The 25,869-nt window shown below is 49.3% G+C and overlaps 1 protein-coding gene and 1 long non-coding RNA gene across 2 annotated transcripts; both read right to left on the bottom strand.

Annotated features, from left to right (window-relative positions):
- Nucleotides 1–1,117: 1,117 nt before the first annotated feature.
- On the bottom strand, nt 1,118–11,588 carry LOC122388691. The gene is made up of 10 exons (XM_043379992.1): nt 11,573–11,588; nt 11,222–11,371; nt 10,644–10,871; nt 9,894–10,301; nt 9,358–9,543; nt 8,722–9,015; nt 8,653–8,676; nt 8,242–8,310; nt 4,829–4,915; nt 1,118–3,584 (listed from the first exon to the last, which is right to left on the bottom strand). Exons 1-10 carry the CDS (start codon nt 11,586–11,588, stop codon nt 1,282–1,284), a joined length of 3,765 nt encoding a protein of 1,254 aa, XP_043235927.1. The 3' UTR covers nt 1,118–1,281.
- Nucleotides 11,589–12,034: 446 nt separating this feature from the next.
- Nucleotides 12,035–22,721, bottom strand: LOC122388701. Its single transcript, XR_006257855.1, has 5 exons — nt 22,658–22,721; nt 14,653–14,708; nt 13,120–13,170; nt 12,751–12,827; nt 12,035–12,270 (listed from the first exon to the last, which is right to left on the bottom strand). It is a non-coding gene; the product is annotated as an uncharacterized LOC122388701 (long non-coding RNA).
- Nucleotides 22,722–25,869: the final 3,148 nt, after the last annotated feature.

Raw genomic sequence — 25,869 nt, 5'->3', positions numbered from 1 at the left:
AGTGAAGAAGTGAACTTCCACCAGTTCTGCCGTGCTATAGCGCTAGAGCCGGTAGAACCCAATTCCGTCCCAAGCTCCCACCCCTGGGCCCCACCCCATCACCGATGCCGCCGCTGGCCTAAAATACACTTCTTACATGCATGTTTTCGTCTTTGGTGCCACGAGGTGAATATGTATTGCGGTTTCCATTTCGGGTGCCTGACACCGCACCTGATTTTACCCCTCAATACAAGGCCTGGATACGTCCCTGCCTGGTACAGCCCACAGCTGAAGTAATGTGCGGTTTTACCAATCTCAACGGATGGCTTTGACTGACGATTTTTAAATGCGGAGTGATCGAAAAGAAGACGCCAATAGACAAACTTGCAGCTGCAAGGGTGACGATACATGTAAGCTACATTCAAAGTTTCATTGCAGTCTGGCTAGTCGTTCCTAAGCTTCAGAAGAAGAACATACCCATGACTGAAACCGCACATTACTTCTGCTGTGGACTGCACAACTCTGGGCCGGATTTGGGCCAGAGCGTATTTCCAATGAGCTCAACTCAGGCGAGCTACGGTTTGGCCTGGATAGCGCTGGCTGTACTCCGAACTGGTCCGGCGCGCTATGGCTATGGTGCGGCCAAGGCGTGGTACCGTCCGGGCGTGCTACGGTCAAGTCCGGCAGTGTCTCGTAGCTGCTCTGGCTTACTGTGGCTGATGTACGGTTGAGGTACGGCACGACTGACATGGTTCAAGTCCGGCCGTGGTGCGGGAGAGCTCCGGGATCGTGTGTCAGCTCCAGTAGAGCCACAGACCTTGCCCGTTCTTCGGCCGGAGCAAGAGTGCCGGAGCTAGCCAGAGTGAAAGCAAATACGGCCCAGACCAATTTTTTTGCTGGCTGGGAAGTAATTAGTAGTTGCTGCTAGATACATCTTACGCTGCGTTGGTGATATTATACATAGTACTTTTTATCGAAAATGCATTATATCTGTCAGATCTACTTTCAGGAGAGGGGGGACTATTGTTCAACATCATTCCTTCCCACGGCACCCTTTCAGAAATTTCCACCTTGACTTTCGACTAGATGTACCTATTCGTTACTGTCATACAATGGTATCAGCAAAACACTGAAGAGAGACAATGACGGGGAATATGTATTCCCAAAACATCCACACTCAGCTGAACAGCGACGTGAGTCACCTCACGTCTCGTGAGGTGACTCGTGAGGTGACTCATGAGGTGACTCTCGTGAGGTGACTCGTGAGGTGACTCGTAAGTCACCTCACACGTCAGTGACCTGTCAGTGTCCGTGTTTCTTTCGTCTTTGTATGCGGTTATAAACGCAGTTCTTAACATCTGTCCACGATCTTGCGGACAACGCACTCTCCGCCGCGATCGCCCTCACACAGTCCACTTTTCCAGGAACTTTGAAACGGCTGATGAAGTGTGCGAAGTGCTTGTGAATCGCCCTATCCTCCTCTGGTGTCCATTTCTTTCTCTTCATCGGTCGTGCAGCCTCGGCTTGAGGAGCATTCATTCTCGGCTCACTCACTTCTTCGGCTTCTTCGGCATCTCCTCCAATACTGTCCTGCGCCTCTGTGACATTTCCTGCTTGAGAACAAGAAGCTCGCGGAGCAGTCTCTTCGGCCTGAGCGTTCTCATCTGCATCTGGTATCTCTTCCACATCGGGGATATCCTCAAACTGTATCTCACCGAGACTCTTGCCTCTCCATGCCCCCATTCCCTGTTCAGAAGCCATAAGGAGCTTACTGACAAGAGCCAGCTGGGTTGTTGCCTCAGGCATTCTGTACACACTTCGGTGTACCCTGACGTCGTGCCCTAGGAATCCGGCTAGCAAGTCCAGCTCATTATCTTTGAGATTCAAGACTTGGGAAAGCGTTGCAATGTGTTTTCTGAGCTTGGTGGATGTAAGTGATTCCGGATTCTTGAGCCCGCTCAGTCGTGCAAACTTCCGCAGGCAGTCCGCACCCCTGAGAGGCCTGTCGTCTGACGCCATGGAGTTGACAAACACATACTGCGACGCGCCAACGCCCGCTGCTTCCCGATGCTCGAGCAAGATGTCGACGGTCCTTCGCATCTCCTGTGTCAGCAGCATCGGCACTCCGCGACCCTTCTTTCCTCGGATAACGACTCTGAGTAGACTTCCTGCCAAGTGCTGTTCAAAGCTGCTCAGGGAGCTGGTAACCTCAGGGTGATTTGTGCCGTCAGATGAGGTAGCTTTTTGGTAAGCGTCGATCGTCATCGCCGACGCCTCGCCTTGCCTCCTTCTGTTAAACATTATTAGGCGCGCGAGTACCAGCTCTGCCACAGCTTTGTGGGTTGCTGGGGTGGGATCGTTTGTGAGTTCAGCAACTTTGAGTTCCGTTTCATTGTCCAGGTAGCGATGCACCAGCTGTATGTCGGCTGCTACAGGCATCGTTTCTACTTTGTTCCACTTCGCCTCCTGCAGAGTTACAAGAGCGTGTCGCGATACTTGCTTAGTCCACTGAAGGTTGTACAATTCAATGAACTGCCTTGTCGGTGACGTTTCGTTGCCACTTTCGATCTGCTGAGCCAGGATCTGCTCCGCGCATACTTTCATGCTCTGTCCGATTTTCAGCGCCAAAGAAGGCGTGGCATACTTGTGGCTCTCCGAGCTGAACCCACACATTTCACGAACGGCTGTGGTCAGTTCCGAAAACCGTCGTGGTTCGATGAAGTCTTTCAGCTTCGCCTCTGGGTCCTTCGTTCTCAGCACTTCCAACAGCCTTCCCAGCTCCCTGATCCTGTTCCTGATGTTTTGTACATCCTTGTTCTCGGTGCCTAGCTTAGCGCAAAGATACTCGCCGAACAAAAGAATGGTGTCATCTGTTTTGCAGAGCAAGGACACACTATCAATGCACATACAGTCGAGCACTTTGCGAAGCTTTGAAGAGGTCGCGCTGTTCGATGGCATCGCTGCTCTGGCGGCGGCCTGGACTCTTCCGCCTCCTGTAGGGTTGCACACACGCTTGTGTCGCCACAAGGTCGCACGGAGGAAGAACCCCTTACAAACGTTACACGCCAGATAGTCATCTCCGGATTTCAGTGTACGAGCCCTGTTACACGCGACAAGCTCCCCTCTTTTCTCCCCAGATCTGACCGCTATGTTGTGACGATAATTGCCCAACTTTGCCAAAGCACATAGTGCTCTCCGCCTTTGGAGAGAGCGCACCGGTTTCATGAGGGCCATCGCGACATCAAACTCCGTCGCGTGTGCCCGCTGAAGATGCCTGGTCAATTTCGCGTGAGGCCGTTCGCAGTAGGGACAAAAATTACGCCGATTCCACTTCCGACGCCCCGGACTATTCGCGGTCATTGCCACTGGGTAAGGGGACGACTGGGGACCAGCGGATTCTGAACCAATCTGCGGCGCATCCCCATCATGGGACACGATCCGTGCCCCTCCAGCGGCTGGTGCGGCTCCGGCTCCGGCGGCTAGTCCAGGGTACCGTGGCAGCTCATCAAGCCCTTCTGAGGCCACTGAAGGAGGGCACGCGTCCTCGTCTGAGTCGTGATCAGGTATGTAGTCGGGATCATCCCAGTCGTCATCTTGGACATCATCTGCGAAGAAATGAATACGACGTGAAAGAAGGTGAGTGAGCAAGTGTGAAAGGGAGAGGGGGTCGTTACCATTCAGCAGACTTCATGTGTGGTATGTGTTCTGCATGTGCTCCAGCACAACGGGGTTCAACTCCATGCGACGTTTCGACCCTAAATGATTACAACTTTGCGAAATCTGAGCGTGTTGGACGTCACGAGATACAGTTAATGGAATAAGTTTTGAAGTCTCAGGGCAATCGCTGAGCTCAGTCAAGCCCATGACCCACATGTCTGTTTTTGTGAAGCCGCCTCATTTTTTTTATAAATTTAGCTCCAATGTTTGAATGGACGGATTGACAGAGCCGGGGCCCACGCTAAGCAGAGCTTGTTGCGTAGACCCCGACCGCTACCATCCGATCGCGCAATTCCAGGTAACGGGAGAATTTAGATGCCAAAGTTTAACGTGCCCTTCAAAGCCGGACACGGCCTGTCCCACTCAACTGACTTCAACTGGCTGCGGCTGCTCCCACCAACCGCAGACCATCCCCGTCAGGAGTCTCAAATAGATCGGTCAAAAACTCTAGCTCTGGCGTGATTGCAAACTTTTCTGAGGTAGGGTCACCAAACCGCCTCTGGTGACCTGACCTGAGATCAGATCAACTCAAAATTTTCAGAAATGTTGCGTAAAAGCCTTTTAGAAAAAGTCAGAAAATTTGAGCTTCCTAGCTCAAAGCGTTTGGGAGATATAACCAAAAAACCTCAGGAGGGGGGGCTCCTGAGGCCCCCCCCGCCAGGAATAGGGTTAAGTCGATCACTTGATGCATGGTCGCTGAACACCAGAGCTGAAATGTATAATTTTGAAGCTTAGCCTAACCTGTGACGCTTAAACACTACTTTTTTGTTATCTTACCAAATTATTGCTACAATATCACATGAATATTAAAATATTTCTTTTGCTGCCCCGCTAGTGTCTTCACCGACTCAGCCCGTCATTGTAGAACCCTTCCCAGGATCAAAGACCTGCATCAAACACCTTGCGGTTTTACATGCAATAAGTGGCTTAATAATCAATTATTCCCAAATAACGATCTTGGCTTTGTTATAAAACATCCGACCAAGAATTTCCGCTTGCCCTGTGTGCATTATTATTCATTGTCATGTAACGGGAGTAGCCGTGCCATTTCAAAATAATCAAGATTTCGAAGCACTTATAAAACATGCATTGTCAAAAAAAAAAAAACGTATCGCTGGACAAAATCACTCACCTGTGGCAGTGAGCTCCGATTCTGTATCAGATTCTTGTGCTTGCACCATTGGCAGCACCACGGCCGTAGGCAAGCACTCCAACGATTCTGTGAATAAAACGAAAAAATCGGTCAAATGAGACTGAAAAGACCACACACCAACTGGCGCCCAGGCCCAGGGGCGTCGCCACGGCTCCCCAACTTGTACGGACACATTCTGTCAGCCGTAACACTCGTCAGAGGTGTAAACCCACGCGGGCCCGTGGAGGGCATTTTCCCCCACCCCGGACGAATAGTTGCGATAGCCCCCGAATGCCTAGGGGGCCTAGGGGCTTCGGAAAAAATACAAACACATTTTTGATACCTACATTAGGGTAGATGGCAGGTCAGCGACCCCGAGCTGCGGTTTTTTTTTTGCAGAGTTCTTCAGCAAAGAAGGTGGTGCCAACGCATTAGTCATATCAAGATGCATCGAATGACATAGTTACTGTTTGAAACGGTCAAGTCTTATGTCGGGGCACCACATTACATTATGCACAAAAGTCACAGAATTATTATGGCTGACGTATCAGTGAATTAGTCTATAGAATGATACAGAGTGTAACGACATTATCCGCAAACCTTTCTTTCAGCTGTAATTAAGAAACAAACAACCTGAGGTTGTTTCCCTTTGATGATGATATAGCCACCTTTCATAAGATCATATTTAGAAATGCCTAGAACATTCCAGCTACTGGGTTTTTAAGCACAGTGGGTTTGATGTGGACCGACGCCGTATTAGCATGTGCCTACATACCGTTGCTCTGTCCTGGGCCCAATCTTACCAATGCCGTGAATAGGATTTGGCAGCACTGGCCGGAGTTTACGGCACTGATATCAAAGATGTCCTTTTTATTTACCTCAAGGTAATCTTGTCCAATGATTTTGATAGCGTGAATGATTATGAATGTCGCCAGAACGAATGAATAAGTGAATGTGGAATAGTTCTGAATGTTACCAAATGCCGTGAATGCGCATTCACGGCATTTGGTAAGATTGGGCCCTGGTGCCGGGTGTCCCCTTATTCACCTCTTGCTAGACAAAAGTCCATAAGATCTCGATGAAATTAGGATGAAAACTATTTCCAAGCCGTAGTCCGTTAGTCCAGAAGGATAAGAGCTTCTCCCGGCGTCACTTCTCATTCTCCTACGGACTAATTTGTCTGACAGGATGTTGCTCGGGTAATACTCGTCAGTCAGTCGTGGACTCTTCTGTCAATGGGTTGGCCAATGCACAGCTTGAACATCGCACAGCAGCTGAATTTGCTCAAGATCTGGATCTCGGCCGCATGTTTAACGCCGGTGACGGCCGGGGACGTTTGAGTTACTGGCAGCCAACACAAGGCCGCTTTGACGGTTCAAAGGACAATACAGCGCGAATAGCTGCCCATTTCACCACACCAGGTTCACGTCACCACACAGCACCAAAAACGGTTTCGGCGTGCTGGTTGGTCAGTATCTGGCCGTGGGGGCTGGTTGGCTGCTTGGCAGGGGCGATGAAGCCGTGCTTGTGCCGCCTGCCAAGCACGAAATTGGGCCTGTTGCTCCAGCGCCTTCTCCAAGGCCAGAGTCCGCTTCCGGTCAATAGTCATATAATTGACCAACGGCGCCCCTCTTAAGTGGGACGGCTTTGGTGGCCGAGGAGGCGGATGAAAGACCAACGGCGCCCCTCTTAAGTGGGGCGGCTTTGGTGGCCGAGGAGGCCGATGATCAAGTTCGACGTAAGTCACTGCGAACAGGACAGGGATTCATTGGATGGTAAAAGTGAACGCGTTGCACAGCAATGCTAAATACCATGGCATAGTATTCACATATGCCGTGAAGGTGGTAGGGAAAAATGCTAGGAGTGCGCACATTAGCTTTACATTGTTTCTGAAACTCCCATGCACTAAAGCGATCCATTATTTCGTGATTGGCGTGAATGGTAAACATATAGCTACGCTTGTCCTGCACTTGCGCACGTGCAAAGTGAGACCTTGTTTGTTGTTTGTTTGTTGGGGGTTAGGGGCGCGCCGACGGCGAGGTCATTTTGCGCCCATAACAAAGATTTTAAATACGTCTTTAATTACTTACTTATTTACGTTTTATGCTTAGGATAGGAAAGTAACGGGGAAGTTAGCTGCACGGGTAAAGGAAAATATGCTACCGTTATGGATCCAGCGCGAGTTATCTGAGAGAAGATATAGGAGAGTCACTGTGGGCGCAAAATGCCCGAGGTGGTGTGACCGCATCCCGGCAAGCCGGCGGCAATTCAGCAGCACATGGGCCACTGAGAGTCGTTCCCCACAGTGGGTGCAGTTCGGTCATCTTCACCGCGCAGCAGAAGATAGACCGATAGAATATAGACTCTTGCGTGACATTGACTTTGGGGCTGCCTTGGATCGTAACTTTACCCACAAATAGGGGACTGATAAGCGTTAAGCTACTTCAAAACATGTGCAAATACTGTTTTTCAGTCGTCGAAACTTGTACGAACATTCCGTACAAGTTTTCGGGCCTTCCAAAACATCTACGGACACTGTCCGTAGTGTCCGTAGTGATGACGACGCCCATGGCAGTGCATGCGAAACAAAGGCGCCTGTGAGACCTTTGGCGGCGCCTGTGATCTTCGGGGCGCCTTGCATGCGAAGGAGCGCCTATGAAGCTTATAAGGGCACCCCTGCAAAAAAGGAGTCGCTTTGGAAGCGTTTGTACAAAGGAAGTCGTTTGTAAGACGTTTCTCAGGGGTGGCGCGCCGTTTGCTGCAAATGAATAATAAACAGGTCGGAGAGAGGGGGCGCCGATGGTGCCCGTAAAAAAATGCGGACATTCCGCACAGTCGCATAGGCGGTTACCCCCATGGACAGCAATAACTTCCGACATATTGCAGTGATTGCACTGAAATTTGGTATACCGTTGGGCAACCATCAGATAATGCATTTGCATGTGTTGAGGGTGGGGCGCTACTGGACGTGCGCACACGCAATGCGGGTTTTAATATCTCATGAACAGCTGTTGGACCCGTGACACTCAAAATTGATATGTATTTAGAGACACATTGTTATCGCTTGTGAATAAAAATGTGAATTAACTGGTCAGAAAATGAGGCTTCCACAACTCAGTGAGGTTTTCACAAAACGCGCCCACGTGCAAGATCGGCTTCGATATTTCAGAAATAGCTGCACCGATTGCGTCCAAAACTGCTGTGCTACTAAAAACTGATCTGAGAGGCGTCATCCTCAAGTTGGAGGGGCGCCACTTTGCAAGTGCGCACAGTGATCTCTGGCTGGTAGATGTCGAAAACAGCTGAAGCGATCTCGCTCGATGTTGATATTTCACCCGAAAAAGGTCAGAACAATAGCTTACACAGCTCAGTGATGGCGCCACTCGGCACGCGATTCCCGACAATAAACGTACCGAGGTTCGCAGAGTCGTAGCATCCTGCGCCACACGCCGGCGACGACCCGGGGATCTGCGGCGCGCCGTCTGCAACATACCAGAAAGGTCGAGTGAGACGCTCAGCCGGCTAAACCCTTGAGTGAACATGATTATCATGACATATGTAAGCCTCCTCCTCCCCGTCTGAATTAATACACCATATGGTGACTAGTTTCAAACTAATAACCTGATCCATGACAAGTTATCTATTTTAGAACATTTCACATTCCAGGCACAACCTTGGAATGAAGACCTAAACCAGTCAAATCGTTATACAAGCGTGAAAAGCAGGGGACAATATATGCTGACTATGTTTCATCAAATGCTCATTATTGTCACCAGAGATAATAAATCATCTGGTGAGGCAATTATTTTCGACAATAAACGTACCGAGGTTCGCAGAGTCGTAGTATCCTGCGCCACACGCCGACGACGACCCGGGGATCTGCGGCGCGTGACCTGCGCCACACGCCGACGACGACCCGGGGCTCTGCTGTGCGCCGTCTGCGCCACACGCCGACGGCCCGGGGCTCTGCAGTGCGCCACACGCCGACGACGACCCGGGGCTCTGCGGCGCGCCACCTGCGCCACACGCCGACGACGACCCGGGGATCTGTGGCGCGCCACCTGCGCCACACGCCGACGACGACCCGGGGCTCTGCGGCGCGCCGTCTGCGTCACACGCCGACGACGACCCGGGGCTCTGCGGCGCGCCACACGCCGAAGACGACCCGGGGCTCTGCGGCGCGCCGTCTGCAACATACCAGAAAGGTCGAGTGAGACGCTCAGCCGGCTAAACCCTTGAGTGAACATGATTATCATGACATATGAAAGCCTCCTCCTTCCCGTCTGAATTAATACACCATATGGTGACTAGTTTCAAACTAATAACCTGATCTATGACAAGTTATCTATTTTAGAACATTTCACATTCCAGGCACAAGCCTGGAATGAAGACCTAAACCAGTCAAATCGTTATACAAGCATGATAAGCAAGCGACAATATATACTGAGTGTGTTTCATCAAATGCTCATTATTGTCACCAGAGATAATAAATCATCTGGTGAGGCAATTGTTCTCGACAATAAACGTACCGAGGTTCGCAGAGTCGTAGTATCCTGCGCCACACGCCGACGACGACCCGGGGATCTGCGGCGCGCCGCCTGCGCCACACGCCGGCGACGACCCGGGGCTCTGCGGCGCGTCACACGCCGAAGACGACCCGGGGCTCAGCGGTGCGCCACACGCCGAAGACGACCCGGGGATCTGCGGCGCGCCGTCTGCAACATACCAGAAAGGTCGAGTGAGACGCTCAGCCGGCTACACCCTTGAGTGAGCATTATTATCATGACATATGAAAGCCTCCTCCTCCCCGTCTGAATTAATACACCATATGGTGACTAGTTTCAAACTAATAACCTGATCTATGACAAGTTATCTGTTTTAGAACATTTCACATTCCAGGCACAAGCCTGGAATGAAGACCTAACTAAACCAGTCAAATCGTTATACAAGCATGATAAGCAAGCGACAATATGTATATGCTGAGTGTGTTTCATCAAATGCTCATTATTGTCACCAGAGATAATAAATCATCTGGTGAGGCAATTGTTCTCGACAATAAACGTACCGAGGTTCGCAGAGTCGTAGTATCCTGCGCCACACGCCGACGACGACCCGGGGCTCTGTGGCGCGCCACCTGCGCCACACGCCGACGACGACCCGGGGATCTGTGGCGCGCCACCTGCGCCACACGCCGACGACGACCCGGGGCTCTGCGGCGCGCCGTCTGCGCCACACGCCGACGGCCCGGGGCTCTGCGGTGCGCCACACGCCGACGACGACCCGGGGCTCTGCGGCGCGCCACCTGCGCCACACGCCGACGACGACCCGGGGATCTGTGGCGCGCCACCTGCGCCACACGCCGACGACGACCCGGGGCTCTGCGGCGCGCCGTCTGCGTCACACGCCGACGACGACCCGGGGCTCTGCGGCGCGCCACACGCCGAAGACGACCCGGGGCTCTGCGGCGCGCCGTCTGCAACATACCAGAAAGGTCGAGTGAGACGCTCAGCCGGCTAAACCCTTGAGTGAACATGATTATCATGACATATGAAAGCCTCCTCCTCCCCGTCTGAATTAATACACCATATGGTGACTAGTTTCAAACTAATAACCTGATCTATGACAAGTTATCTATTTTAGAACATTTCACATTCCAGGCACAAGCCTGGAATGAAGACCTAAACCAGTCAAATCGTTATACAAGCATGATAAGCAAGCGACAATATATACTGAGTGTGTTTCATCAAATGCTCATTATTGTCACCAGAGATAATAAATCATCTGGTGAGGCAATTGTTCTCGACAATAAACGTACCGAGGTTCGCAGAGTCGTAGTATCCTGCGCCACACGCCGACGACGACCCGGGGCTCTGCGGTGCGCCGTCTGCGCCACACGCCGACGGCCCGGGGCTCTGCGGTGCGCCACACGCCGACGACGACCCGGGGATCTGCGGCGCGCCGCCTGCGTCACACGCCGGCGACGACCCGGGGCTCTGCGGTGCGCCACACGCCGAAGACGACCCGGGGATCTGCGGCGCGCCGTCTGCAACATACCAGAAAGGTCGAGTGAGACGCTCAGCCGGCTAAACCCTTGAGTGAGCATTATTATCATGACATATGAAAGCCTCCTCCTCCCCGTCTGAATTAATACACCATATGGTGACTAGTTTCAAACTAATAACCTGATCTATGACAAGTTATCTGTTTTAGAACATTTCACATTCCAGGCACAAGCCTGGAATGAAGACCTAACTAAACCAGTCAAATCGTTATACAAGCATGATAAGCAAGCGACAATATGTATATGCTGAGTGTGTTTCATCAAATGCTCATTATTGTCACCAGAGATAATAAATCATCTGGTGAGGCAATTGTTCTCGACAATAAACGTACCGAGGTTCGCAGAGTCGTAGTATCCTGCGCCACACGCCGACGACGACCCGGGGATCTGCGGCGCGTGACCTGCGCCACACGCCGACGACGACCCGGGGATCTGTGGCGCGCCACACGCCGAAGACGACCCGGGGATCTGCGGCGCGCCGCCTGCAACATACCAGACACGGTCAGATCGACGAAGAAAGAAGTGTGAAACACTCGGTCGTCAAATTGTTTGTACAAATACGATAATCAAACGACTATGCAAGATGTCTGCATCCAAACGCCAAATGTTAAACAAGTTTCAAATAGTTACCTAAAGAGATGAGACATCTGCTCTGAAGCTAACATTACCGACAATAAGCGTACCGTGATTCGCAGTCATCGCATCCTGCTGCACACGACGACCCGGGGCTCCGGGTCGTCGTGTGGAGGGGTAGGATAGGGGTAGGGGTAGGGCAGGGGTAGGGGTAGGGGTAGGGTAGAGCTAATACACAACTCAACAAAATAATCGAGCGGTACTGTAACAGCTGGAAGCTGTGACATTTTTTTCTCCGTACGTCAAAAAGGACATCTCTCACACTCTATACGTAAGGACGATCGCACTGCCTGCCGCGGCGCTGAGCCGGCGTGGGGAGGGAGTCGACCATACGATCCCCCGACCCGTCGGCCGGTCACCATTAAGCGAAGATCAAAGGCTCGCCGAAGGGTGGAGTTCCAACACACCCATCCGGGCCGGCGCAGCTGCCGCCGACAAAAGCGCGCAGTCGGAAACACCTGCTGCCGGTGCTGGACCAGCCTCCCGACACCCTGGCACCGCACTTCCTGCCGAATTTTCGAACGGTATGTACTGGGGACTGGGGACAGTATGTACTTATTGTACAGTCGGCCTGCTCGACAACACCGCCCTCCATAACGCTCTCAACCATTACTTGCTATAAGACAATAAGCGAATCGCACTGTATGGCATGACTCATCTATCTTATTTTTCATTGTACCACTTACCGCTATGATATGAGCGGAGAAGGTCAGGATGGAAATTGCAGGATGGTTCCCATGTGATTTCTCTGGAGGACAGATAATTATGACGAATGGTTACTTGTTAGATACCTACGGTGCGACGAGGATAATGACTAGTTTGATCTGGTTTATTGTTATATGATTGCATAGCTGAAGTGCATAGCTCAGGACAGGAAAACCCTTAAATCCAACCTTAGAAACAGTAATGTGAAACTTATATTATTTGATACAATGTACAAATCCACTGTAGGTATGGTATGACTCGCCTATCTCATTTTTCATTGTATCACTCATGGCTATGATATGAGTGGATAAGGTCAGGATTGAAATTGCAGGGCGGTTCCCATGTTATTTCTCTGGTAATTGATATCAAAGACCAACTTATTTTGAAACCAATGAAACAGACACTTTTAACCAACATTAGTTGAATGAAACAACAAACTACAATGTACAGACAGGACGATCACACGTGTTGACAACTGGCGGCCTACATTATTGAGACACATTTCTTATAGTTATGTACTTACGACGAGCCTTGCCATTTTACTCGGTACTTGTCTTCATCCGCAGAATACTCGAGGATTTTTTCCACGAAAAAAATCTCCTGGAAAATGAGAAAGTCGATCAGTGACGCACAGGTATCATGATCCATGGTAGAACTTGAGAATCGTAAGTCCTCATACATGGCAGTTCTCCAGTACTGTAAGTGCAGGTACACAATTAGTCACATGCCCATTTAATCAAACCAAATGGATATGTAGCGCAAGAAAATTCATGACGGAAATGGCAAGGAATTTAATCAAAGTAGGTAGGTACGTGTCCCACCTTCAGTAGTTACATAGTACATGCATATAAATATTTGAACAATGAGTAGCAAAACTTAATTTGTATCTTACCTCCACACTTCTCTTCAGCTTTTTCCTCCCTAGGGGCCCTCTTGGGCGTGCCTGGAAACAACGAATACATGCAATGAAATTGTGTAACTACGTAAGCATGCGATACTCGTAATACACACATGCATGAAACGTGCTGAGAAGAGAATAGCTTCAGCGAGCATTAATCACTTTAGTTAAAGTGACCATCCCACCTTAAGATAAGATTTGATTTGAGATAGTTCAATTTGGGTCCGTGGCTCACAATCACCGGTTTCGACACTCGCAACATCCAGAAATGCCTTAAATCGAAAATATTTAATTTCAAAGTACTACCCGGGACTACATGAGCAAAGCAAAAATGTATTACGATCGGATTCACCGCAAAGTTTTGAAGTCTCAGGGCAATCGCTGAGCTCAGTCAAGCCCATGACCCACATGTCTGTTTTTGTGAAGCCGCCTCATTTTTTTTTTAAATTTAGCTCCAATGTTTGAATGGACGGATTGACAGAGCCGGGGCCCACGCTAAGCAGAGCTTGTTGCGTAGACCCCGACCGCTACCATCCGATCGCGCAATTCCAGGTAACGGGAGAATTTAGATGCCAAAGTTTAACGTGCCCTTCAAAGCCGGACACGGCCTGTCCCACTCAACTGACTTCAACTGGCTGCGGGTGCTCTCACCAACCGCAGACCATCCCCGTCAGGAGTCTCAAATATCGAGCGCCGGAGCGACTCGAACCTGGGCTCTCACTACCGGGAGTCCGACGCTCTATCAACTGAGCTACGGGACAGGCAATGATGATGTATATAACAAAATGATGTATATTTTGTTGTAAAAGGTTCTGCTACCTCGGCTCCTGCTAAATCTAGAAACGCCAAATCGACACCTTTTTTTTTAAACCCCACACCTCAATTTTTCTCGATTTTGAGATTTTGAGTGTGTCATAAATGTTAACTAATGGGGCAAAGCAAATATATCAAATACATTCAACGCGACAGCAACTCTGTTCCAATCGCAGCTATGAAGGAGCTCACGGATTACACGAAACGTCATTAGTGTGACGTCATCATATAACGCCAGCTCGCGAAACGCGCTGGCGGCGCGCTACTAGCGGCTGTGAAACACCGGCCTGGTGCTTCTCCGTGACAAGGGCTGCGGAAAGGGGTATGCAGGGTATGCCTGAAAATCTTGTGGGTAAGCAGTATACAAAACACCTTTTTGCATATCCCTAATTGGATATGAAGAAATTAGAAAGGTGAGTGGATTTTGTCTGAGTGGTTTGTCTGTCTGTGAGTGGTTTTGGATTTTGAATATCCATTAGGGATATCCTAATTGGATATCCCTAATGGATATTTTTTACAAACCAAAACGTTTAGCCATAATGGTGGTGGATACACTAACTCCCTCCTCCTCGGTCGACATGACATTATTATTCTGAATGAAGGAATACTCGCTGCAGATGTGTTCTCAAAAGATCTTTCCTTTCCAGCTACCTCTCACGAAAGTAGAACTTCTGCATCAGTATAGTCAATCAAATAGCAGTTCACCACACTCACCTTTCTTCTTGGCATTTCTTTGGTCAATGCAGACCAAATGGCAGCACAGCCGACGTCTGTAAATAAACGAAATGCATTACGATTTTACAAAATGTTACAAATTACCAGCCGAAATTTGAGCTTGTTGATTCCGAGGAAGGCCCGAAATTCGCTATATCATTCTTATTTCATTAAACCGTTCGTATTCAGAAATGATAATACGGCTACTTCCTTCTATTCTAAGCATACCTAATGGTGTACCTCAAAACCAGCCTCCGACTTCAATTTTAACATGTTAGCTAGTTTACGATTACGAGGAACTTTCCAAGACAAACTAACAAACAGACTCCTACTGCAAGTTATTACGAACGGGAGCGAAGCGACCGTTTGTCTCTATTCAACTTAGGGAAAAGCTCAGTGTGAGCGCCGGCCGGCCGTGGTCACGCTCTTCAGTCCAGTGACGCACCCAAGGGGGGGGGGGCACAGGGGACCATGCCCTCCCCCCCCCCCTGAGCGCAGAAGGCGCGAGGGGTCCCTGCGACCCAGGGATAACTCAGGCGGACCCAGCACGCGACCCAGCCTGGGTCCGAAGGGTCCTCGTGCATTAGAGTTAGGGCGGATTCGTAGTCTCTCGGACGACGAAGATTCTACACGAAGATTCTACGTCGTCCGATTGGCCGGACGACGTAGAATCTTCGTCGTCCGGGAGACTGCGAACGCGCTCTTAATTTCAATATCAGACAGAACATTTTTACTCGAAAGAAAAAATAATATCAAAGAGGGATTCTGTCACAGTGGCGAGCCCACAGCGCCCTTTACTAACTGAGGGCCCCTGGTTACGTCCTGAGGGGCTCCCTGGTCATCTGAGGGGCCCCCTGACCATCTGAAGGGCCCTTGGTCACCTGAAGGGCCCCTTGGCCATCTGCGGGGCACTTGGTCACCTGAGGGGCTCCCTGGTTACCTCCCTGGTCACCTGAGGGGCCCCTGGTAACTGGTTATGAGGGGCCCCTGACCACCTGAGGAGCCTCCTGATGGCCTGAGGGGCCTCCTGGTTACCTGAGATGCACCTGGATATCTGAGGAGCCCCTGGCTATCTGAGGGTCCCTTGGTCATCTGAGGGACCCTGGTTATCTGAGAGGCCCCTGGTCATCCGAGAGGCCCCTGGATATGGGGGGCTCCTGGTTATCTGAGGGGCTCTGGTTACCTGACGGGTCCCTGGTTATATGATGGTCCCTAGTTACCTGAGGGACCCATGATCACCTGGGTGGCCCCTGGGCAGCGATCTGAAGAAACCCTGGTCACCTGAGGGGCCATGTTTGCCCAGAGAGTATCTGGTTATCTGAATGGCCCCTGCAGGCATATGAAGGCCCTTTGTTCCCTGAGGTGCCCCTGGTATTACTGGCCCCTGGTTATTAGAGGATCCCCTCCCCTGGTCACCTAGTGGGCTCTGGTCAATTGAAAGGCCCCTGGTCACCTGAGACGCCCCCGATAAGTGGCCCCTGATCACTTGGATTCAGTGGCATAACCAGAGGGCGAGGGGGCATGTGTTCGTTATCGGGTTTAGGTTCCCCCGTGCCCGAAAGGCCCTGTGGTGCCAATTGGCGGCAGAGGGTCCACGCTAGCCACCCTTCAACTGGAAAGGACTCCACAGGGCTTGTGATAGCAAATCGTGGGCTCTTATGTAGCCACACTTATATCCAGAAGGGCCCCACGCCTGCTTCAGAGGGACCTAGTGCCGGCCTCTGAGGGCCTAGCTGGCCAATGAGGGATCAGCTGTAAGGACCCCACACCCGTCTGTTATGTCCCCACGAGCCACACCAGTGCTTCTGAGGGCCTTCACATTGGCGCCTGCGAGGGCCGTCGCCGTCACCTCTAAGGGCCCCACACCAGTGCCCCTTAAAAGCCCACATTGGCGGCTCTAAGAGCCCCACACCGGCGCCTCTGAGGGCCCTCCGCTAGCGCATCTGACGGCATTTACCAGTGACTCTGAGGGCTTAGTAACTTTCAGGGCCCCACACATGCCTATGATGGCCCCCACCAGTGTCTCAAAGCCCTAAGGCCCCAACAACGGCGCCTGTGAGGACCCCATACCATTGCATCTGATGGCCTTTCACCGGCACCTCTGAGAGCTCCACACCAGTGCGTCCGAGGGACCCACACCGGTGACTCTGAGGCGTTCGCTCGCTCATTAGATTCTGTGCATTTTATGCATACTATTCAGGGAAAAATGACACCTTCACCTGCCAATTTTCCACATTTTCTGGCTAAGGCCGCTACAGATGAGCCCGTCTGCAAGGGATGACTGGGACCACTGTACCCAGCCCCCCCCCCCCCCGCCATCGAAAGGTTCTGGATACGTCCCTGCCTCGGAAATATTCCCCTGGCTATATCTAGGCAACGACTTGGCCGATCCATATTTGGTATACGCCTAGACACCCAACAGCTAATGGGCTTGCATGGGTCATGTGTGGCACGTGGCGCGGGACACGTGCCACGTATACCCTCGAAAATATAACCAACCGATACCTGTTTTTCTCAGTTAATATATGGCAAAAAGATAATTTAACCTGACCTAACCAGTAACCTTACCTACAACCTACCACATACAACCTATGGTATTGGTAAGGCAGACGTAGCACGAGGCACGAGCTGCCATATGCGCGGGAATGCGTCTTTCCAAGCAAACAAAAAAAAAAAACTAATCAAACTTGACCTAACCTGACCTTCAACCTACAGCCTACTTTCTACAACCTACAACCTATGGTATCGCATATGGCAGCTCGTGCTACGTCTCCCTTACCAATACCCAACCTACAACCTACTTCCTACAATCTAAACCCTACAACTTTAGAAGGAAGTGTGACGCTAGCTTAGATGGACCCTCCTACCATCAAAAAAGTTGATGCATTGAAATAAAAGTGATGTACTGTGGTTCAGAAAGAAAACAAAAATCAATACCTACCAAATTTTACGAAAAATATGTCAGTTTTTAGGATAATACATTCATTTTTGTTTATTTTTTGGGGCCTCCGCTGTTCCTATGACGTCATTTGGACACAATAATTTGGTAGCAGCAGTTTGCGCGAGGCAGTATATACCATCACAGCCGCGCGTTTCTTTTTTCCAACCAAAGGAAGGCGCTATACCCGAAGATGCTTCTTTGTAACCAAACCAAACAAAAACTAGCATAACATAACATAACCTGACCTAACCTACAACCTACAAACCTACAACACCTACAAGCCGACAAACCTATTTAATATAAGGTATAGGTACAATGCTCGTACCAGTTAATACCAACTGTGATGACCATATCGGTTAGGGACACTAATTCAACATCATGGACAAGTGAGCGAAATTTTGTAATAGTTATAGTGTCAAAGCACATCCACCCAACCCAACCATCGCAACACAGCGAATCAAAACCCACCCCACCCATGCCCCATACCTACCCCCTAACAAAAAAAAAAGAAGAAAAAGAAGAGAGAGACAAAAAAGAGAAGAGACAACACAAAAAAAAAGAAAAAGAGAGGAAAAGAGAAAAACAAAGTGAATAAAAAACATGAGATAAAAAGAAAAAAGGAAAAAGAGGAATAAAAAGTCAGCAAAGATGTTCGTACTATTGTTAGTATGCATGCATGTGGGTGCATGCGCGGTGTGGGCGGGTGCGCCGGCCCGGGCGTGGGCGTCCCCGCTGCCGCCTGCTGGTGGATGGGCCCGCGCGCCCGCGCCGCGGGGCGGAGTGGCCGCCGCTGCAGGGGCTGCCCTGTGGGGGGGGGGGGGTGGTTGCGTACGACGAGATGGAGCCCGTCTCCCCGGCGGGGGCAGACAGGAGGACACCGGATTAACCGCGGGGGTGGGCGGATTAACAAGAAGTATAGGAGCTGCGCGCCCGGCGCGCCCGGCGGCCTCGCGTCCGCGGCTCGGGGCGTGCGGCTGCGCCGGCCTGGACGGGGCGCGTGCCAGAGGCCGGTCGCTGTCGTCCCCGGGCGGAGCTGGGCCCGGGCACCCGCGCGCGGAAAAATGGGAGAGTGCGTGGGGTTTATGGGCCTGCGCGCCCGGGTGCACGGCCACTGTGGCCGGGCCGAGTGGGGCGGGGGGAGCGTGTGATGGCCGCCGGACCTGCGCGCCCGAGTGACCGAGCACGGGGGGCGGTCGCCCAACGCCGCCGCATGCGGACTGCGGCCGCGGGGGGTTCCACCCCACCGCGTCCGCCGGCCGCCGGCGGGGGTGACGGCGCCCGCCGCCACGAAAAGGAGAACGCGCCACGAAAGCTTGGCAACCTTTTGAACACAATTTAGAGTCATGTCACATGACAAATGGACAATCAATGTAAACATGAAACCATCCACTGGAAATAATGCCAATTTTTATGTGGCATGACTGAACTGTGGTAACAAATTTCTGAATCTGATATAATTTCATCAGTTGTCTAATTAAACTATAATCAAGGACAAGGTCAGAAATAATTTATCAACTGTAATATTCACAATGGCAATGTATACTGACCAACTTTGCATACAAGCCAGCAGGATTTGATCAACTGTACTACTACTACCAGCCATGGCAATCAGGTGCACGAACCCAAGTTCATGGACTAAAAAATTGGATTTGCAAATCAAATGTGAGAGGTAAAATAGCAAGGTGAGCCAACTTTGCAGACAAATCAGGGTGATTCATAAATCAACTATCACATTCACAGCCACTGTGGCATGGCACAACTGGCACTGCACTGACCCAACAACATGGATGAGGCAGGGGATTTTGATACCAATTATGCTAGCTAGTAGCTACAGCAGTGAGCAATTACCCAGCTTCATTGACAACTGACAAGGCAGTTTATTTTATTTTTTCAGATTAACTGACAGCCCAGCTGTAAAATGCCAATCCAAAAATGAATGTCAAAGTGGTGAAATATGTGTCAAAGTAGTGAAATAGGTGAGCTTAACCTAATGGAGGAGCGGTGGGATGCGAGACCCACCATTGACTGCAGCGACACTGTACGTCTGAACAGCCACCCATGCTGATGTGAGAAGAGGGTAGTTCATCAGCAAAAATGGTCTGATAATACACTGCATACCTTGTTTTCTACCAAATTTTATGCTCAGGTATAGCCAAGTCATCCTGCATGGCTACATTCAAGCACAGTATTATTGACAAACTACCATAAGATAGGTACTATAAATTCACTTTTGGCCTTTGTTATGTTAATACTGCCATCCAAAGGCAAAAACGCATGTCATATGCATATGCGCTTTGCCTTTGGACGGCAGAATAGCATAAGCACATCACAGCCTTATGAACAAATTATTGCGTCAAAGAACCAGCTTTCACATCTTCTATTACTGAAATTTTCAATATCATTTTGATAATATTACATTTAGATGTAGATACAAATAGTTGAAAAATCAATCTTGTGTATTGGGTAATATGATGGCACGTGATGTAAAAATGTAGCAATACAGAAATAAAATAGTTTGAATGATACCTAGTAGCTGTCAGCATTACCTATGATACAACAGAGCTTTAGAAGCATGTTGTAGCACTGAAAATCAAGGGTTCTCTCTTAGGAGACACCGCCCGAGCTGCCATATCTCGTTAGGTAGGTTGTAGGTTGGTAGGTGTTAGGTTGTAGGTTAGGTTAGATCAGGTTAGATTATGTTTTGTTCTATATGTACTGTAAATATTCAATTGTGACAATCGCGAGGCATATATAAATGGAAGCTCGGGCGACATCTGCCAAGAAAGTACCAAATCGAGAACAGTTTTGCTATGATGTAAATGTTTAGGCAATTAATTTTCAATGATGTTGTTGACAATGAATACCTCTTGTTTCTTGGTGGACAGAGCAATGAAAAATTGAACACAAATTCCACATGAATTTATGCGAAGCATCCACAATCCAAGCACAAGTGCCAACAGACTGCTAAAGTGCTAAAACTGCTAAAACAAGATTGGCATGGACCATGCTAGACCGTAAATTGGCTAGCATCGAATTGCTCAGCGTCCGACTGCAACTTATAACTAAAATGCTGCATTAATTCATGAATAAAGTTAAAAATAGGCCAGAAAACAGCATGCTCATGCCAGTCAGAACACATGAACAGGAAAAAAGGAACTGACTAAAAAGTTTTAAAAAATGAGCACAATCTGTCTTCAATTTTGGGATTACATCCAGTGGCACAGGAACCGGGGGGCTAGCAGGGCCTGAGCCCCTCCAACTTTTCAGCTGGGGGGGGGGGGGGCTCGTAATGTATTTGAGCCCCCCCCCCCCCCAACTGGAGGAATTGAAATCGGAAATCTACCAACATAATTTTATAGATTCATACATAGGTGCGGAAACCAGGGGGCAGTGGGGGCAGCTTGCCCCCACGACTGGGGCCGTGGGGGCAGTGCCCCACAGCTTTTCATAAGGCCAGAAACCGTTGGGCAGCTTGTCCTCCCCAAATTAGGGGTTGTGGGTCACAAAGGAAGAAAGCATGTAGGTGAAAAATCCACCTCTTGTACTGGCTCGGAAACTCATTTGGCATATTAAAACCTTTATTCCAGGTTGCCAAAACGGTAGTTTCTCCACTTAGCTGAGACGGAATATCTCACTTTTTTTGCAAACGTTTTCTTCTTTTTTTCATTAAAAAGGCCAAGGTATGAAAAATAAGTGGCCTAAAACCGGTGAGAAAACTAGATTTGGGGGTACCCTAGGTTGATCTTTATTATCGTGCAGCCCCCTCCCCCAGTCTTGTAGAAATTCCCGCGCCACTGATTACATCACATTTTTGTCTGGAGAAATATTTCACATGATTGACTTTAACTAAAATAATTTGAAGAGCTTGCCAAACCCAGTCACAAGTAGCCTAAAAAGCACACCTTAGCCAGGTCTGAACTAACCCAACATTTATTTAATAACTAACACTTGACGGAAACTGTACACCAGAAGCAAATGGCCGCCAGCAGACTCAGCACAATCTTGCCTAGTTGATAGCAGGGCCACGTCTAGCATGTTAACTGGGGGGGGGGGCAATTGATGGCAAACATTTGCCCCCTCCCAGTGGCCAACATTGTCCCCCCTCCCAGTCAAAACGTGAACTTCTCACAAAATTACCTTCTCTGCAATATGTTTTTGTTAGGAGTCTTACAAGGATTTAATGAGAAACATAAAATAATTTTTCTTGCTCAATAACTGTTCATTGTTAATTCTACCATCATCCATGAGTTTATATAAATTAGATAATAATTACCTGAACCAGTAGCGGCGGAACACCTTCGATCAAGGAGGGGGGGGGGGGGGGGGCACTGCCAACTTTTAGTCCCATTTTTTTCCATGCAACGCCCATAGGGCTAATGTTAAAATGCCAAAATCAAAGGGGGCACGGTACGCCGGTGCCCTCCCCGTTCCGCCGCCTATGCCCTGAACTAATGTTAAAGCATGGCTCGGACGCCCTGTTTCTTTTTTAGTTTTCAAAAAATAAAAATAAATCATTGTCTCAGGGCTGTGATGAAACACTGGTGGTCAAAATCTGGTGCGGTAGGCCCTAGGTTTGGCTCCTTCAGTCTCTGCCCCCCCCCCCCAGTGAAAATTCCTTAGACGAGACCCTGGTTGATAGGCCCATACTTATGTGTTATATTCAAAAGATTTATTTTCTATCAGATACTTTTTAGGCAAGGACGTCTATTAATTAAACTGGCCAATGGCTTAAACAGAAACACTGCATTTTTCGGCCTTGTCTGCTGACTGGACTCAATCTATCGTTTGGAAGAAGATAGGCCCCCCTTGCACGGAGACTAACCCCGAACTCGCAGTTTCCTTGGACGAATAAGTCTATAAACTTGGCAACGTATTTAGATTGAGATTCATATTCCATATTAATGGTCTACACTCTATTTAAAATCCATTGAAAGCGATTTTAACTGAAGTCTCCGTGCAAGAGGGGCCTATCTTCTTCCAGACGAAAGAGTGAGTCGCTGACTAGCCTGGCGCCAGTAAGGCTAAAAAACTTCAAGGAAAAAAATGTGCATAGCAAACTCTTACCTCCAACTCCGGTTCCTTGCCACCTTTACGCTGACACTCCACGATCAACGCCAACCAAGCCCGGGCCCTGATCGGCGGCCGGCTAGTACTCTTGCCCGCGCTCACATACGTGCACGTTACCCCGGCAACGGGCTATTGACCAATGAGAAGCGAGAAAAGTGTTACGTCACTGCGATTTTTCATATACCTGTGCCCCCCGGACGTGACGTAGTGTGCTCGCGCGCGTGCAGGGTCTCTGCGATCGAAAAAGAGCGCTAGCAGCGCGCCACTCGACGCCGCAATTGTCGAAAGCGGCGTGTTAGTATGCTTTATTATGAATGATGTGTGTAAAAGTGAGTTTTTATGTTGTTTATTTGAAGGAAATGGTTGGAATAAATTAAGTTATTTTTATTTCTGTTGGTTGGAATTTTTATTCAAAAGATTTCGGTCGATACCATTGATATTTACTGAAAATACCTTCGCTTGAATAAATTGCAGATATTTGGCAACTGAAGTGTTAGGTAAGCCTAAATGATATGCAAAAAGGTAAGAGACACCCTGATTATCATTTGAGAAACGAAAATATATGAATTTTCCTTATAATACTCGCTCAATATGCTACTCCGCGGTTTATGCCCCGAGGGTGTCCGAGGGTTCCCGTTAGTTTGTCGTTGGCGCTCGGCTCGCGCGGGAGCCGACGTCACCGCCTGTGACGTCGGCTCGCGAAATACGTCATACCCTGCACACAAAATAGCCGGCTGCCGAACAGCGCTCCGGCAAAACCACCGCAAAACATGGCGCCGACGCCAAACACCGGCGAAGAATGTCCTTCCGCAGAGCACAGGCACGTAGCCAGGATTTTGCTCAGGGGGGGGGGGGGGGAGCACCAGCCACTAGCCAGGCACCAGCCAAGGTACCCCCTCCATAAAAGAAAATTCCTCAGACTTGGCCCACTATTTTTGAGTGAATGGCCAAGCTTATTTATTATTTTTATTTTATTTTATTTTTCACCATCATGGGGGCATGGCCCCGTGGACTCCCCCCTGGCTACGTCCTTGGCAGAGCATGCCGCTGGTGTAATGATAAATAAAACATTAGGTATAAATATTTTCCATAAATACAAGAATGCTCACAATATCCCTTAAAAATTTTAAGTTTCGAAAATATTATTTGTATTAATATCAAAGAAAACCAACGAGTATCACGAATTTAACATACCAACAGAAAAAGTTCTTGTACTTAACATGGCCGCTCGCAGTGTCATTCGACGTTCACGCACGTCAACCACTCGAGATGTTTACACACGGATACACAATCTGTGTGAAAATAGTATGAGTTTCGTACATTAAGAGGACCAGCTCAAAACTTCGTCAGATGATAGAAAATACATTGATAGTAGGCTCTCGACGACATTTAAAGTCGAGGACCGGCAATCGGTCCTCGATATACACCAGAGGTCCTCGACTTACCGGTGTGTGAAACCGAAAAGACCTCGACATTCACCATTTACACACGCACACACACACACACACACACACACACACACACACACACACACACACACACACACACACACACACACACACACACACACACACACACACACACACACACACACACACACACACTTATACGTATTCGGTGATTAGTACAGTAGCTCCAACATAGGCGAAAATCTCAGTACAGTGTTGTTAGGTACACACAAGATCAGGTCAATTCAAACGTTTGCACAGCGACATATCGGCATTGTCACAAGACATCAGAAATCGTTGATCTTTCAGTTGGTCACATGATTTCCAATAAGATACCGAATTAATTCAGTTCTACAGGGTGTCCCATAAGTTCGTTCTCACATTATATTTGCAAGTGAAACAGAGTACATTGCGTTTTGATATATCTGTGACCCCTCAATGTGCTCCCCATTTCATAGGCAAACACATGAACACATGCCTCGGCATGCCAACCGGCATGTTTGGCTGCATAGCAGGCTTAAAGTTAACCCAGACTGACTTGACATGCGCCGTGAGCTCCCCGAGGCTTGAACAGCGCTACGCTTCGACGAGCCTAACTTTCAGCATAACCAACAAATATTTATGAAATTTTGATCCGATGAGGTGCAGGTGGCATGTGGTCTTGCCACAAACGCCTGTCACAGTCTTTTTGCACCGCTTTTAACCCTATTCCTGGCGGGGGGGGGGGCCTCAGGAGCCCCCCCTGAGGTTTTTTGGTTATATCTCCCAAACGCGTTGAGCTAGGAAGCTCAAATTTTCTGACTTTTCCTAAAAGGCTTCTACGCAACATGTCTGAAAATTTTGAGTTGATCTGACCTCAGGTCAGGTCACCAGAGGCGGTTTGGTGACGCTACCTCAGAAAAGTTTGCAATCACGCCAGAGCTAGAGTTTTTGACCGATCAATTTCTTCTCTTCAGGGTTTAGTTAGGGTACCAGTATGTGCAATTTGTATATCTCGGAATTTTGATATCGGTGACCTAAGGTCAGGTCAATTTCGCGACCTCCCCATTATAAGTCAATGGGGGAAAAATCAACTCCCTGTTTTTACCACTAAAACGGGTCGGAATGGCCCCATATACCATACATGACTTCATATACGATCAACCTTCACTACCTTGAGGTCTGTTTTGCTGTTGGGCAGCTGTGAGGTCATGTGACGTCATCAAAGGTCACCAAAGGTTTTTGGCCAATAACTCCGTACAGGAACAAGATACAGACGCGTGGATGGTCTCATTGTGTTCAGCTCGTCAAGACGCATCGAATGATATACATGATGACCTCGAGGTCACGTGACCTGAGGTCAACCTTTGACCTTGACCTTTCGAGGTCAACATATATATCATTCGATGCGGATTGACGAGAGGATCACGATGATGCCCTTAGTTTGTTCCTATCTTGACTAATTCGAAAGTTATTCGAGAAAAACTCTCTCCATATCTAGTGCCGCCATTTTGACTTTTTCGACCCCTGTGACGTCATCTTTGACCTGACCTGAAAATGACCTTAGTAAAAATTGTAGATCTTGGTCGTGCGTATCCGATGCCGTTTACCGCTTGTCGCTATCTTGCTTCGTTCTCGAGATCTCAGGGGGGGGGGGGCCGAATCGGCCCCCCCCCCCGCCAGTTTCTTGTCCCGGCGGAGCCCGCCAGGAATAGGGTTAAGCTTTGCTTGACCTGTGCACTTATGCACTGTCTTGCCTGAAGATGGGCCTACGACCTCTTG

The sequence above is a fragment of the Amphibalanus amphitrite genome, unplaced genomic scaffold (genome assembly GCF_019059575.1).
Source record: "Amphibalanus amphitrite isolate SeventyFive unplaced genomic scaffold, NRLGWU_Aamphi_draft 000332F_arrow, whole genome shotgun sequence".
Lineage (NCBI taxonomy): Eukaryota > Metazoa > Arthropoda > Thecostraca > Balanomorpha > Balanidae > Amphibalanus > Amphibalanus amphitrite.
The sequence above is the reverse complement of the archived record's forward strand: the minus strand, read 5'-3'. Positions and strand labels throughout refer to the sequence as shown.

Coding starts and splice junctions, on each gene's coding strand:
- LOC122388691 (XM_043379992.1), bottom strand. Junction 9,544..9,893: donor CTACGACTCTGCGAACCTCG/GTACGTTTATTG, acceptor GGTATGTTGCAG/ACGGCGCGCCGCAGATCCCC. Junction 8,311..8,652: donor CTACGACTCTGCGAACCTCG/GTACGTTTATTG, acceptor GGTATGTTGCAG/ACGGCGCGCCGCAGATCCCC.